The sequence below is a fragment of the Nelumbo lutea genome, chromosome 7, assembly GCF_056320005.1.
Source record: "Nelumbo lutea isolate HS-2025 chromosome 7, American lotus-T2T, whole genome shotgun sequence".
NCBI lineage: Eukaryota > Viridiplantae > Streptophyta > Magnoliopsida > Proteales > Nelumbonaceae > Nelumbo > Nelumbo lutea.
In genome coordinates this window covers 3,533,445-3,549,122 of record NC_142690.1, presented here as the reverse complement: position 1 = coordinate 3,549,122, position 15,678 = coordinate 3,533,445, and the positions used below count along the sequence as shown (strand labels likewise).

General features: G+C 36.8%; 1 protein-coding gene and 1 pseudogene across 9 annotated transcripts; both read right to left on the bottom strand.

The window, feature by feature from the left end:
* Nucleotides 1-6,821, bottom strand: LOC148844684 (pentatricopeptide repeat-containing protein At5g59600 pseudogene; annotated as a pseudogene). Of its 4 annotated transcripts, XR_016101979.1 has the most exons (6): nucleotides 6,530-6,821; nucleotides 4,039-4,999; nucleotides 3,850-3,925; nucleotides 2,521-2,573; nucleotides 2,237-2,309; nucleotides 1-2,144 (listed from the first exon to the last, which is right to left on the bottom strand). The product of XR_016101979.1 is annotated as a pentatricopeptide repeat-containing protein At5g59600 pseudogene, transcript variant X3 (transcript). The 4 variants fall into 4 exon arrangements; XR_016101977.1 differs by lacking the exon at nucleotides 2,521-2,573 and having other exon boundaries at nucleotides 3,845-3,925; XR_016101978.1 differs by lacking the exon at nucleotides 2,521-2,573.
* Nucleotides 6,822-7,334: 513 nt separating this feature from the next.
* On the bottom strand, nucleotides 7,335-15,096 carry LOC148844683 (myb-like HTH transcriptional regulator family protein). Of its 5 annotated transcripts, none has more exons than XM_088953642.1 (10): nucleotides 14,720-15,096; nucleotides 14,457-14,527; nucleotides 13,109-13,258; nucleotides 11,705-12,475; nucleotides 11,321-11,534; nucleotides 11,166-11,242; nucleotides 11,032-11,071; nucleotides 8,051-8,102; nucleotides 7,842-7,911; nucleotides 7,335-7,741 (listed from the first exon to the last, which is right to left on the bottom strand). In XM_088953642.1, the coding sequence occupies exons 4-10, from the start codon at nucleotides 12,308-12,310 to the stop codon at nucleotides 7,505-7,507; spliced, it is 1,296 nt and encodes a 431-aa protein (XP_088809768.1). In that variant the 5' UTR covers nucleotides 12,311-12,475; nucleotides 13,109-13,258; nucleotides 14,457-14,527; nucleotides 14,720-15,096; the 3' UTR covers nucleotides 7,335-7,504. The 5 variants fall into 5 exon arrangements, with proteins under 5 accessions (XP_088809768.1, XP_088809767.1, XP_088809769.1 ...); XM_088953641.1 differs by having other exon boundaries at nucleotides 14,805-15,094; XM_088953643.1 differs by lacking the exon at nucleotides 14,457-14,527 and having other exon boundaries at nucleotides 14,805-15,094.
* Nucleotides 15,097-15,678: the final 582 nt, after the last annotated feature.

The following is a 15,678-nucleotide window of genomic DNA, read 5'->3' as shown; positions in this document are numbered from 1 at the left end:
TTTTGGAAAATAATAAATATCAGACATAGTTTGATGACATGAAGTTTGCATACAATTTTATAGTTGAGAAAAGAAAACCAAATTCTTAGGCCTCAACTACTGTTTCCCTTACTTTGAACCCAACAAATAGATCCTTCTTCTCAACCCAACTACAACCTGGCTTCTTAAAGATACTCTTCTCCTTCATTACCTTCCTCACATTCTCAACTCCTGTCCACTCTCCATCTGCAGCAAAAATATTTGACAGGGTCACAAAGCCTCCCGGTTTCTCCATCTCTAGAATCTCCTGCACCATTTTTTTAGCTAAGTCATTTCTTCCATGCATTCTACAGCCATTCAAGAAGGCTCCAACAATGGAATCATTGACATCCACCGGCATGTCCTTTATCAACTCATAGGCTTCTTCAAGCTTTCCTGAACGGCACAAAAGATCAACTGTACATGCATAGTGCTCCTTGCTGACCTCAGTCCCGGAAGTCTCTTTTATTGACCTGAAAATCTCTAAACCTTTCTTGACCAAACCGCCATGACTGCAAGCAGAAAGAAGACAAGTGAAAGTGACTTGGTTTGCCCGAACGCCTTCTTCCTGCATTCTCCCAAATAGTTGGATTGAGGTATCAACTAAACCATGCTTCCCATAGCACCCAATTATGGCATTCCATGAAGCAACATTTTTTGTTGCAACCTGATCAAACACATTCCAAGCATATTTCACACTCCCACATTTTGAATACATGTCAATAAGAGCAGTACTGACAAAAATATTAATACTAAGCCCCAATCTGATGATCAGACAATGAACTTGTTTCCCCCTATGTAGTGAGCCTATCAACCCAAAAGCAGGGAGCAGGCTAGCAATGGTTACTGAATTGGGTTTAAGCCCAGAGACCAACATGTCCTTGAACAACTGTATAGCTTTGAGATTCTGATGGTTTTGAACATAACCTGTTATCATAGCATTCCAGGTAACCAAATCAGGGACCGATCTTTCTTTCCTCATTTTAGAGAAGAGCTCAAAAGCTCGATCACAATCTCCATTCTGAGCATAACCTGCAATAATAGCATTCCATGTAAAGTCATTAGGTTCCAAGTCTTCTAGCTTCATTTGCTCAAAAAGTATCAACGACTGCTTAAGCTTCCCTCCACGTGAATATCCACAAATCATGGATGTCCATGATGCAATATCTCTTTTCGGCATTCTGTCAAACAGCTGACGAGCAGAGTCTAGCTTCCCGCATTTAGAGTACATATCTATCAGAGCATTTGCCACTTGAACGTCAGATTCGAAACCCATTCTGTTTATTATGCAGTGGAGTTCCTTCCCCATATTTATATCCATCAGACCTACGCAAGCCTTGAGGACAGAAGATAAAGTGAATTTGTTTGGAAGAATCCCTGCTTCCTGCATATGGGAGAAGTATCTAACTGCATCCTCAGAGTGTCCTTGAAATGCTAGAGCTGAGATCATCCAGTTCCAAGCGAAAACAGATGGCCTTCGAATATTTTCAAATATTAGCCTCGCCGATTGCACATCACCACAACCCGCATATACCCCTACGAGCTTTTTGTTCAGAGATCCAGTTGTAATGTCCACTCCTCTGGTTAATAACTGAGCATGGATCTGCTTACCCTGTTGCAGAGATTTCAATTTCATGCATTTCTGCAACAGAGACCCCACTAAATCTGAGGACATGGCATCTTCCGACAAAAACGCCTTCATTAAGATTCTAAGAATCGAGGACCTCAAGTTCATCAATCGTGGGCATTTGTATCTAATTGATGTCTTGATTCAACGCGAACTTTCTTGTCAATGGATTCAGGATGAGGGAATTTCAGCAAAGAACGATTAAATGTCAAAACCACATTAAAGTGTCAGATCCGACTTTGCATCATGTTAGAGAGAGAGAGAGAGAGAGAGAGAGAGGGGGGGGGGGGGGGGAGACGGTACTCTTCAATTAAATTACAAGAAACCCACAACAATGTTTCACTGAATAATACTATTAAATACACTTTCAAAATCAGAACTTATGTTTCCTAGCCCACTAAAAATTCCTCTAGAACATTTGTAATTCTTTACCCTTGTCTTCTGTAACAGACCCCAGCATTTATCTCTCCCCAGATACACAAATCTCAACCATGAAGCACTGCAAAAAACAAACCAGGAACAGAAATTAAAGATGATACCCAGAAGAAAGGAAGTTTAAAGCACGGAATGCCAAATGGGAAATAATAATACCTGGGAAAGGGTTGCAGAAGAACAAGGTTCCTCTGTTTTGGGTGTCAGCCAGCTTGACAGTAAGGTTCCTCCCCTGCAACAGCAGAACAAGGCAAAAGCAAATTAAAATTGCCTTCAAATCGCTGCAGAGTTAGGTACAAAGAATTATCAAGTGAAAAGAAACTCATAATGTAGGATGTGCTACAACTTTTCCAAATGGGCACCATAGTAGCAATTCCACCACCTTTGTTATTCTATTCCCCCCACAACAACTCCACAATAGCCTCAGTGTTTTTACCACTTACACAAAACAGAACTGCTTCTCCATCTCAGTGGCAGGTTAGTGGAGTTCACCCATCTGGGTCAAATAGGTAATTCATGGTGTCATAATTAAATAATAAAAACTTGAAAATAGATAATATTACAAAAAATACGGAAAATACTGAAACTATGTAAAAAAAATTGGGCATATCTCTAATACAATATAAACCAAATTAAGTGTGATAAATAAAAAATATTTTTTAATGATGGAAATTGCTAAAAACTACAAAAAAAAAAAAAACAGAACAAAGAGAATTAATATATAAGTATGTAACCCATGACCACTGACTGGGTCAAATGGTTCAATGGTTCAAGTTTCAACTGGTAGGGTCACTGGGTCATTGACTGAGTTAAAGGTTTTTTTGCAAGCTAGCAGTTCAGTGGCAAAGTGGACCCAGAATTCTAGCCGGATGACAGGTCAACAAGCCCAACCAGCCAGTTCAACTGTGGGTTGAAAATACTATCTGACTATAAATGAGCAGGCCCAGTTACAAGGAGAAAATTTTTAGGACTAATTTGATGAATACTGGGCCTTCCAAAGAATCACAAGATTATAATAAATTAATTTAGTATATATCAATTCACGATACCATATCCTAAAATAATAAAGGAAACACTAAAACAGATAAAGTACGAAGGCAATGCTAAACTGAGACTTGACTGATGTTGGAAAACTTCATTCAATTCCATCCAGATTGAAGAAGCTTCACCTAACTGTCGGGAGAAACCTAATCAATTACATGTTCATTCTTAGATGTCTTCTTAATTATAGAATTTTGTGATATTCCACTTCATCACAGTAAAGGAAGAAAAACAAACAAGAAGACAAACATACCAAAAAGGGAAAGAAGATAAGAAAGAAGTGGTGAAAAACTTTGCCGCATCATATGAACTTAAACAGAATTTTGTCTAAGCGTTTACACATTAATATATTTGTCAGCATAGTCATGATTTAACAAGTGTCAGAAAGAACAGTTTTCCAAGTTCATCTTCTGTCCCTCTATAACACGGATAAGTGAAAGTGACCCTGTCAAATAAGTCTGAACATATAAAGCATGACTTCTAGGCATTACTCTATAAAACAATAAAAAAAAAAAAATCATTCCCTTTTTGGTATGTTTGTCTTCTTGTTTGTTTTTCTTCCTTTACTGTGATGAAGTGAAAGTGACCCTGTCAAATAAGTCTGAACATATAAAGCTTGACTTCTAGGCATTATTCTATAAAACAATAAAAAAAATCTTAATAAAATGAAGAATTTATGCTATTTTTCATTATGCAAGAAAAACTAGCAATTTGGTGCCATCTTGCCTTACCCCAAGGATCTTGTTTGGATCCTCTATGGCCTTCCTTGCAGCCTCCACTGTCTTGTATGTAACAAAACCAAAACCACTGCCAATGAGAAAAATAAAAAGTTAATTGCACTGAAAAAAGGGATGCTACACCAATGCAAAGGGAAAATACTCCTCTTCTACAGAATAGAGAAGAGAATGCATGGTTTGTACCATGATTTGTTTGTTTCCTTGTCATAAGCAACAGAGCCTTCTTCTATCTCACCATGCCTGCCAAAGAAATTCAGCAGCATCTCACTAGTAATTTCTGGTGATAGGCCTCCAATATAGAGCTTCCTCAGGGCTTGGTCAGCGGTTACACAGGAACTGCTTAAGCCCTCACAAGCAAGATTGCAGACAGCTATGCGACCCTGGAAATATCACAAAACTGCATGCACTCAAGATGCATACGGCCATTGCCATGACAAGAACAAGGACAATCGGGAGTGGATGTTCATAACTGCCACAAGAGAAGGGGCACTGATCTTTCTATAATGCTAAAATTACCCCAAAATTTTATAACATGAAACATTTTAATGAAATAATGAATAGGTGGTAGGAAACTACATTCTTAAGGAGGAAGGCAGCAGAGAAAGAGGGGCCAAAATGGAAGCAATACAGAAGATAATGGTTCCAAATGCATTATCACAAAATTTTAAAAGGTAATCCCAGAGGCTAGCATCACTTTGTCCTTCCTTTCAGGAAATAAAAATACCATATAATATTGTATCATATTATTGCCCATGAATCATAATAATCATCTGCTGGTACTCACCAGAAAATAGTTGAAGTAAAGAGGAAGTTTTTGCCTATTGGGTTACCCCATGCAATATCAAGTTAAAGGCAATTTGCTCTTACCAGTTGCAACTTATTCTTCTCATTTTCAGAGGTTGTTTTTCCATGAGTGAAAAAAAAATAAAAAAACTGTGTTGATCTAAGATTCAAAGAAGAGTAACCACATTAGACAAGACAATATTGATATTCTGCTTAAATCAATCAATTTCCTAGGTTCTCTCAAAGCACTCTGAGTTGACTCCATATGTTTGTATGTAATGAACCCATATCCTCGTGATTTTCCTGTAGCTTTGTCAATGATCACAGCTCCTTCCTCAATTTCCCAATGAACCCAAAATGCCTGAAAAGATGCCGTCAATAAGTCAATAATGAGGTTCCGATCAATCCACTCCAACTAAAATAATAAGAAAATATTCATGCTCAATAAATGAAGCAAAATGCTTCTAAAAGTGAGGGATGATTTTGTTCTAAGTCTTATACTCTTATGTACAAGCAACCACTCCACAGACAATCCAAGCACACGATTGGCAATTATTAATGCACTCACAGCACACAGGGTTTCTGAAGTAGTATCACAAGACAAGCCACGAACAAAAGGAAAGAACAATACCAGAAATTATGTGAAAGTAGGTACTTGTAACTGGATTGTTAGCAACAGACCAGAATTTCTACCCAGAATGCCCAGTATTATCCTAGTATCCTAGTAGAGGTATCAAATATCTAAAGCTCAGAGTCTGAAATGATTCATACCCGAAGAAGACCTCATAACTAAAGCAGTGGTTAGAACCCACCTAAAATTCTTACAAACCCAGTCAAACAGAGAAGTAAATAAGCAAATAATAATGGGAATCCTAATAATTGACGATAACACAGAAATCCTTTAAATCGGCATTGATTGCTTTCAAGATTCTGCTACGTATCCAATATTTAAGAAAAAACAAAACAAAAGAGCCAGAAAGAACTAAAACAATGAGAAAGAAAAAAAAAATATAATTTAAAAGATGTTCCTTTTTTTCTAGTTTCCTTGAAATCATTATGCAAACAAAATATATTTTCCAAAACATAACATGCATACCAACAGTCATGCGATCTTTTAACCCCTGCCGCGGTAGTGAATAACCCCTTGGTTAGGATCAAGGTTCCCAACACTGATACCAAGGCTCTAGATTTGGTGGTGTTACAAATTGTAACTTATGATCAAGCCTCATATGGTTGTACAAGTTAAAACCTTTTTTCTTTTTTTTTTTTTTTTTTTTTTTGATAAATTAGGATAAACCCATAACCGTTTAGATTGCTTGATTTAAATTGAAAGAAATAGGAGGATCTTTCAAAGTAAAGCTACTGATTTAGATTGCTTGATTTCCTTTCCTTTTGGCAAGCTCATTTCTTGGGTCTTCAAAACTCAGTCCTCTGCTCTCAGTTGAGATCTAGGGACCTTCTTGAATTATGATGTAATGCAGTTTGATTAGTGTGTTTGTCTCCTTGTCTTTGGGGACCTCTGTTGTAATTTGTTGTTCTATTAATAAAAATTTTACCTTACCTTTCTCAAAAAAAAAAAAACCATAACCATTTAGGATCATACGAAATAACCCGGACCATTGAAACCAAAGTTTTCGAAAAACAATGAAGGTTCTACTTTTCGTAATTCTATAGCGCAGCTTCGTAAAAAGAACAAAAAAAGATATATTAAAGTTCTAAGCAGGCCCTTCTCGTAAATATTTGAAGCAAGGTTAACCCCGAAAGTTCTTAAAACGATAATCTAAAACAACCTCAGAAATCTCGAAGAGGATAAAAAACGAAGCAGAGGTCAAACTGGTGTATCTTTTTATGAATTTAGGAAAATGGGTTCTGGGTTTTCCGTTAGTCTTACAGCTTGACGAGGAGATCGAACAGTTGGTCTTTCCTTAGGGGGTCAAGAAGCCCTTGCAGCTGTTCTGCCGACGGCACAGAAAGAAGCTGCCCGATGCCCGCCTCGTCGAGCTTCCTCCTCTTCAAATCCTCCATTGTCACCCTTTCCTCTTCTGTCCCTTACTCTTTTTTGAGGTTGAACTAGAGGCCTAGGCGGGCTGGTAATGCCGTGAGGGACATTGGATTGATGGATTCCTCCAAAATCTCATGTGGGGTTTGGCATGTAACTGCGTCGGGTCATGTTAAACGCGCTTACCGTTTAGCAAACCGATATCGTCAATAATAGATCATTCGGGTCAACTGCAAAAGAAAGCAGTCGGTTCTAGCGGGTTACCCGAATAAGGCTTCCCTTTAATGAAGTTGCAAATTGCAATGACTCGGATATCAGTTATAATCCGATTAACCGCTGGATATGGATTCAGCCAAAGATGACCAGATCCAAGGATTTACAATTCTGAAATGATTTACAGTTTTACACCCTAAATTTGATGACCAGATCGAATCGTATCAGGTATCCCTGATGCAAACTTGGCTTGCTGGCGACCCTAGTTCTAGTAAGACCAGAACTTGGGTTGGGCCAACCCAATTCTAACCCACCCGAACCAAGATAAGGCCTACCCATCCGAGGGTTCAGTTGCAAGCCAAGAGATGTTATGGAAAAGTGAAGAAATTTGTATGCAAGATTTTCTTTTCTTTTTTTTTTTTTTCAGTTTACAAAGTGCATCAAAGAGTGATTCAAGTCTTTTAGCTCAAGACAAGAAGAAATATACATGTAAATTGGCCACCCTGTTTGCTCATAATAAATTTCCAAAATCACCAAGAAACATGAGATTGTGTTGATTCTGTTGCATTGAGTCAAAGTTGTAATAACCCATGGCTTACATTTAATGGACAAATGAATATCCTGCTTAAAACAAGCTTTCAAAAACTGGTGAACTTATCTTGGATGGGAAGTATCTTGGTTGTCAGTTTTGGATGTAAAGTTGGCATCCTCTGATCCTTCACCTACAGTAGAAACCTGAGCATCTTCATGACTGTTTGATTGGTCATCTGGGAACATGATGTCCAAGTTTTGGGTCTCAAACCAGTTCTTGTTTGCTTTCTGTTGCTGCTCAAACATCTTCTTGAGTTGCCTCCCTTGTTCTTCAATCCGCATTTGTAGATTTCGCTGAATCTGATTCAACAAGGAAAAGGATGAGATAGAAAAAGAATGTCATTATCTTATGATGATATAAATATGTGAAAAAAGAAGGCAAAAGGCAGGGGAGTCATACTTCTAGCTGCTCATGAAGACGCTTCTGGACATCCAGTTGTAACCGCAGAGCCTCCGTTATTTGCATGCCGCTAGTGGATACATGTTGTAAAAGTGATAGTTAAGTACTCAGAAATCAGAATATTATGGCAAGAGTAGGCAACAAAATTGGAAAGAACCCATTGTCCGCAAGCTAATATAACTTAGAAAAGAAAGGAACAAAAATCTTACGTTTTTGCATCAATCTGAGCCATGCTGTTTATACAAGCTCTCTCAGATCTCCCTGCAATTGAAAGTAGAAACAGATATTTCGATCACATGTTATCACTTTCTGAATGCTGTCTAGTCACTAATTACAATAATGTTCATGTGGAGCATGTGAAACTAACAAGTATAAAAACTACAGATCTCTTAAGATCACAGGCATAAAAAAAAAACAAGCATGACAAAGTGATTCATTTTCTATGTTGTTTAAGAGGGTTAAGTTGGTAAAAGCTGGATTTTCATTTATATTAATTTGGACTAGAAGCAACGTTGGGTAGACTTGATAGGTTCCAACATTAAGGGAAATAAATAAATTGCTGGGCATGTGCACAGAAGACAACCTACTGCACCAGAATGAAGAGCTATTATGCAGGTTAAAGGTTCCAAAAAAGGAGGCTAAAGAGACGTAAATTGAGATGGTTGAAGGTTCCAATTGGCTCAGTTAGTAAGATCACCAAAAGTGCCAGTGTATCTGGATGGTTGTAGCAGCAGCTTGGGATTGAATCCTGCCTTCACCAGGGTTGGGGCTTATGGGTTTAGGGGACGGGCTAACCAAGCTGAAGATACAACCCTTGATAGAATGGAGTAGAAAAAACAGAATTTATCTAGCTGACCCAAATAGTTTGGATAAGGCTTTGTTGAGCATTGTTGAATAAAATTTTCAAGTGCCCATCCCTCTCCCTTAGATACTTGGGTTATGAAACCAAAAGAAAATAGTAGTAAGCATAACAAAAATCTAAAGTGACAGTGATTGCCATTCTCAGAATGGAATAGTCCAATTGAAACGTGACTGGAGATGGACAACTGGCTTACTGTCATAATTGGTTTCAAGAAAGAAATGGAGCACTAGGATCTTTAGAATAGATTCCTTTTCCTTCAGGTAGCTTCTACTCTCTATGGCATCTATGCCATGAGTGAATTTACTATTGGACTGTAAAAAGTGAACATGATGGTGACATTCATACTCTAAGCATAACAACTGGGAAGGTGTTTGGAAATACAAAAGTAATTCTCCCCATGTGTAATTACCTGCCTGATGTTTAGTAACTAGTAAGAGCACTCATTTCTAATAAACCTGTCTGGCATCTTTGATATCTCTCCTCCAATCCAAAAAAAATAAATACATAAATAAATTATAAATAACAATAAAATGATACACCATTATCTTAGTACTTGGCAGTAACTCCATCTTTACCAGCTTTCAGTGTGTAATTATGAGAGAAGCAGGGAATAAATAATTATCCCGTGACACAACAAGCTCAAAATGGTTCCATAACGCATAATAATCATGGCTGGGTGTGAAACCAGTAATTTATGTTTCCAAAAAATTTGAACAATATGGGGGCCAAACTAGGCCATTTAGATGTGATACATACACATACATTTGCATCAGACATCAAATATATAACTGTTTAATAAGACATTAAGAATCCCCAATGGGCGAATGAATACAGGTAGTTATAAGATAATGAGTAATAAATTAGTTCATAAAAAAGAATAAGAGCATAAAAGATCATCTTCCAGATAAGAACTAGACTTTTTGGGACTGGAACATTGATAGAAAAATACATTTTGAACTTTCATGTACAAGGCACAAGTGCTCAACTGCTCAGAAAGTAAGCAATATGGATCATCTGGCTACCTGCTACCAATCCTTTGATGAGTAGGGGTGAGCAAAAAAAACCGAAAAACCGAACCGACCAAAACTAAACCAAAAAATCAGTTAACCGAACCAGCCAATTTGACATTTTAAAAAAACCAAAGGTACCCATTTGGTTTCGGTTAACCAATATAGAAAACCGGTGGTTAACCAAACCGACCGGTATACATATATTTCTATATATTTTATATATATGTTTTATATATTATAAATTAATAAATATGCACTATATAAAAATGTATATTTATAATATATAATATATTATTTATACTTTAAAATATAATATTATATATATTTGTAATATATTGTAAAAATTTAAAAACCAAAAAATCGACGAACCGAACCAGTCAACCGGTTAACCGATTGACTTCAGTTCAGTTTCGGTTACCAGTTTTCCAAAAATCGGTAGTACCAGTTTGGTTACAAAAAAAGGCACCCCTATTGATGAGCCACAACCAGAAGTAGACCAATCAGATCAATGAAACAGCTCCATCAAATGGCCTGATGCTTGAACATAAACCTTGTTTTCTTTTATTTTGCTGAACATTACCTTCTGATTGAGCAGAATGTATTGCTGATTAGAATGATTTTGGACTATGGACCACCCACTAGGTCATCCAGTAGAGAGTCCCATAGCATAGATTGATGATCTGTGGGATAGGCATAAAGTCAAGTAAAGTCCACTAAAATGCTTACAGCCATATAAATCTCTGGTTTTCATGAATGTGCTGCTTTCTTCTATGGTATCTTTCTTTAATTTATGTAGTGTCAGGTATCCAGCATGGATCCAAAGAGAAAAAAAGAAGAAGCTTACAACCATATAAATCTCTGGCTTTTATGAATGTTCTGGTTTCATAGATGAAGACCTGATACTTTCTCCAAGAAATAGCTAAACCAAAAGAAAAATCAATACTTTGGCAGAGCTTATTGCTCTATCCCATCTTACTCACCTATAGAGAAAAAAGCCCTAAAAGATTTTAAGGACTTTGGCCCTTAATTCAAGTCCAAAAGTCAAACATATTATTAGCATTCAGAATGTAGATGAGCCTGAACCCAAGAACTAAAAAATCACAAGCTACTGTTGAACCTAGCAAGCATATTCATAAAAAATTATATAAAAAAGAGAATCTAATTCTAACCTTGTTATTCAAAGTTCACATAAAAGGATTCAACTTACAAATTTCATGCACGCATCTATATGAGTTAATAAAAAAAATAGCAAGTTAGCAACAGAGTCAGATACAACTCAAACCCTTTAATGAAAGTAATGTAAATGATAAGGATTTACCTTCTGAAGATTCTGGCATGTATTTGGCAATTCGATATTTCTGCGTACACAAATGTTTGATTCAGACTTACAAAAACTAGATAACAACTGATATTTATAGAAGACTCAAAGTTATATATTTTGCAATGAAAGACCTGCAAATGGCTTTTCACATGGAAGATGGTTAAACCTTCGGAAGCCATCAACTTAAGGATACCCTTTGGAGTTGCCTCTGCATTCAATGAACAAATACATGTTAATTATTTCCTTCACTCTTGACCTGAAAAGTTATCTCCTATTAGTTTATTACTTTCGGCACCACCAAGGCGATTCACAGATTCGACAAATCTCTCATGAAGATCAGGAGTCCATCTAATCCGTGTTTTATTTGAGACTGCAGCTCCAGCTGAAACAATACTACCAGAAGCAACAGAAACAACTGCAGGAGGTATTGGAGACTGCTTCTCTAGCTGAACATTGAAGCTTGTCTGTGCAAGGGGAGAGGTGACTGGTTTATAACCAACCTGGGTAAGAAAACCAAACCCAGTCAGAGTTCATCCTTCCTTGAAATAAGGCATTGGTTTTTCTAGTTATCTTAATAACAAAAGACATTTTATATCAATAGCAAACTTATATAAATTATGATTAAGACTAGAGTGAAAAAAAAATGGAAAAAAAAAAAAAAAAAACTCACTCCAGGATTCTGATTTACTTCAAAAAGAATTGAAGGGTGCCTACTGTTCAAGGTGGCATCCTCACCCACCAACTTATGTCGCAGAAGTGGATGAGGCTCTATTCCCGGAAAATTTCTGTATGAGCTTGTATTGGAGATCTCAGAAAATCTGGAATTCTGATTGCTACAGAAGGGAAGTTCCATAACAGATTGCAGAGTATCTCTCGGTTGAAGGTCAAGATCATCACGCCTTTCTGGATCAACAGAGAAAGGTTCCTCAGAAGGTTCACATGATGATACTGCTTGATCATAGTTCTTTGGAAACTCTGAGAACCATGAACGAGCACCCTGATATTGTGGAAAACCAATGTAACGTTCTGTTGCATAGAAGGCAGAAGTTGGTAATCCATAATGGCTTGAAATGGTGCTACTTCCTAAATCAGAGGGCCTTGGGTTTGGCTGCAGAGAGCCTCCCTCCAGGGCCGGTATCGGAGAGTGGAAACAAGCTCCCATATTCCAAGTCTGCCGAGAACCAGAATCTCCAGAGGAACGATCAAATGATTCAAAAGAATAATCACTTACACACTCATTGTTCAATCCTTGGTACTCAACCTTCCGATTGTTCATTTACAGGCGAACAGAGCAGTCGGTAAATAATGAAAAACTACAAAGGAAAAGCAAAAACAGACCAGTTCGCCAACAGCCAGAATGGCGTCTTTTTGTTTCCTTTCTTGACTAACATCCAGAACAGCACCAACCTTTATTCTGTTCAACAGTGAATTCCATTTTCCCCTGAGGATAGACACGCACACAACACGCAAATTTTGGTAAACAAAAAGAAAAGAAGAGTGGAAAAGGAAGAAACAGAAAGAGAAAGAAGGAAGGGTACTATTAAATTTAAAGATTTATAGTGAAATTCTCTGATTTCTCTCCTTCTTGTCTCTTTCATTCTTCATATTCCGCAAGACTTCAGACTTAAGATACGAATATAAATGCATAATCCCCAGTGAACCTTTTGATTATTCCTAAGATGGATAGAGATGAACAAATGATCTGCTGATAGCCCCACAAGCCAACAAAAAAAGCATTTAAAGAGAACAGAAATTACACCAAATAAAAACAAGAAATGACTTAAACGAATTTATAAACGTTGGATCTCCGCTAACAAATGGAGGTGGGTGTTTCAGTGCAGAACTTAAAATGATTCTGAGAGTCTTTTACCATAAAAAAAAAAAAAAAAAAAGCTAGAGCTTTTCGTTATGGGTATTTCAAAAAATAAATTCAGTGCGAGATATTCGCATAAATTCACAGACCCAAAAAAGCCTTAAATAGTAAAATTATTCGATGGAGGTAATAAATTTTGGGAAGCGGAAAGAAAGAAAAATGCGTTTGTTGTAAAGAGCACTTGCACAAAAAAATAAACACCTTGGCAGCAGCAAGCTGCAAGTAGCTATTTCACTCTTCCCCAACTCTTTTCGTGATTCGAATCCAATGGTGTAATCGCTACCGTGTCAATCAGAAGTCGAACCAAATGAGCGAGGAACAGGTAGAGTTTTCAGCTGTCACCGCTCCCGCCTGATCAAGCCCATTTAAAAATACAACGGTTAAGATTAAAATATCCCAAAGCTCAAAAGGTGGATATTTACTAGAAAAAGAAAGCTGAGATAATTGATTAAAATAAGCACGAACTCGCAAGATTGGATTTTTGTATGATTGTAGTTGACGAGAATCTTTCGATGGGTATTCATTATTTTATCCCAATTAAGAGTTAACAGAAAGAAACATTGAACCAGAAAGGAGCTCATATCGTCTGCATTCGGGATGCATGAAACTTTCTGCATCTGGGATGATATCATCACCATCTTATTGAGTTCAAACCCAGCCATCCTATCAAATCTTGAACAAATTAGATTACACATATGTCTCGAAAAAAGAGTGAATCGAATTTTTAAATCTAACTCTTGTTAGAAATTGATCTGACAAAATCCTAGATGATCAAATTTATAACTAGCAGTCCTAGGGCATACAAACCCTTGTTATTTGTAGATCAAAACTTTGCAATCAAACCCATATAACCAAAGTTGGATCGGGAGTATGGCTAAGTAACCAGATGGGACTCCCAACTCCACACCCAATATGGAAATTTGAATCATTTTGATTTTGAAAGTAATGTTTGGATATGAAAGAAGAATTTTCCAAAAATGTGGTAACACTACATGATGCAATTCAAAACTTTAAGTGAGAGTTCGTCCTTGAACCAAGATTGATTTTAAAGTTTGCATTGAGTTTTATTCTTAGTAGAATCTTGAGTTAGTTCAAGGGCCACTGGTAACTCTTGAAACAATTTGAAACTAGGATTTGTAAAGGAAAAGCCTATATTTCAAAGCAAACCTGACTCCTTTAGAGTTGGTAGTTGGTAATTTAAGATATAGAATTATTTAATTAACTAAATCATAAAGAATAATTTAAGAAATTTATGTTTTAAATTTTAACAAAATTTAAAATCTTTGGAGTCCACACGCCGTTAGTCTGAACTCCATTATTAACATTAAAATCCATTAATTAAAAGAGTTCTGCGTCTGTCGTCTGCATCTGGCCATCTTCTTATGATCCATAAGAGAACTCTATCCATGCCCTATTCACAATACTATATAAGGATGGGATATTCTCCATGTATGGCAAATACATCCTCCGTGTTATCGCAGCTTTGAAATTCGTAACCTCCAGTCCAAACTACAACTTTACGAGCTCTAAACTGATCTGTTGAGCAGACCTGTTATTTTGGCAGTATTTGCATGTTGCAATCTTTATTCTCGATATCGCCCGAATCCGATGCGTTAGAGACTGGAGCATGGATAATTGGAAAAAGGTATCATTGATGACAGAACAGACAATAAAAAAAAACGGAAAAGTGAACCTGAATGCAGATAATTCATTTACACTCCTGTATTTTTTCATTAATAGAAATAAAATTGCCCACAATAAATGAGTATTATCAACCTGACCAACTACCAATGATAAATGATAGTATTAGACCTGATAATGGAGTTTACATCTGCGCCCCACAACGTTTCATGGTACATTTAAAAACATCTCTCAATGATAAATGATAGAATTAGACCTGATAATGTTTTCATTGGGAGATGTTCCCGCAGGGATGTGATGTAGGACGCTATTATGGGGCGCCCCTCTTCGGGTGCAGATCTCAACTCGTCCCAGCGGATATGAGGAATCAGATGAAGAGAGAGAATAAACTAATAATCCATGGCCCGTTTCAATCTTCTGTGGGTAGAGATATCGCGTTGTTGTTCTTGATTGTGCTATCGGAAGAAGTCGGAGTACGGGGGTTAAAAAATACTACAAGGATGGATTTCAACAACGTGTCTTTGTCGCAAAACAAAGGGGTCTGTCATACACCCCATAGTACAAGGGGTATTTATAATTTATCTTTTATTTAATATTAAAGAATGTATAAATTTTTAATATTTTTATAATTTTATTGTTTAACTTATGATGCCACAAATAGATATATTTGACATCATTAACCGGCCACCCCAAATAGAAAAGATGTTTCTATTTTTGGGATGCATGGTTTCAACATTAAAACAGATTAAGCTTAAAGAACTTTAATTGTAGCTCTCAACATCATCGATGTGAGCATGATGAACAAAAAACCTCTTCGATCTTCCGCTTCGTTATTGGCTGAAAATTTTAAAATGACAATAATTGCATTTTAACCGGTAAAGATTGAAGAATAAGAGTATGTCTAGCTATGGCTTCCTTTGTTCCTCCCTCTCTGACTTTATTATTTAAAACCTATGTCTCTTTAATTTGATGTTTTCCCTTTTTTTAATACATTTTTTTTCGGCTACTGATGACCCCTTCGGGGTTTGAAAGGGAAAATCTAGCGTTCTATCAAATAATTCAAAACAAATAAATCCTTTAAAAATTGGCTTATATTCTCCATCTAGGATGGTTCAAAGACCTTGCCATTG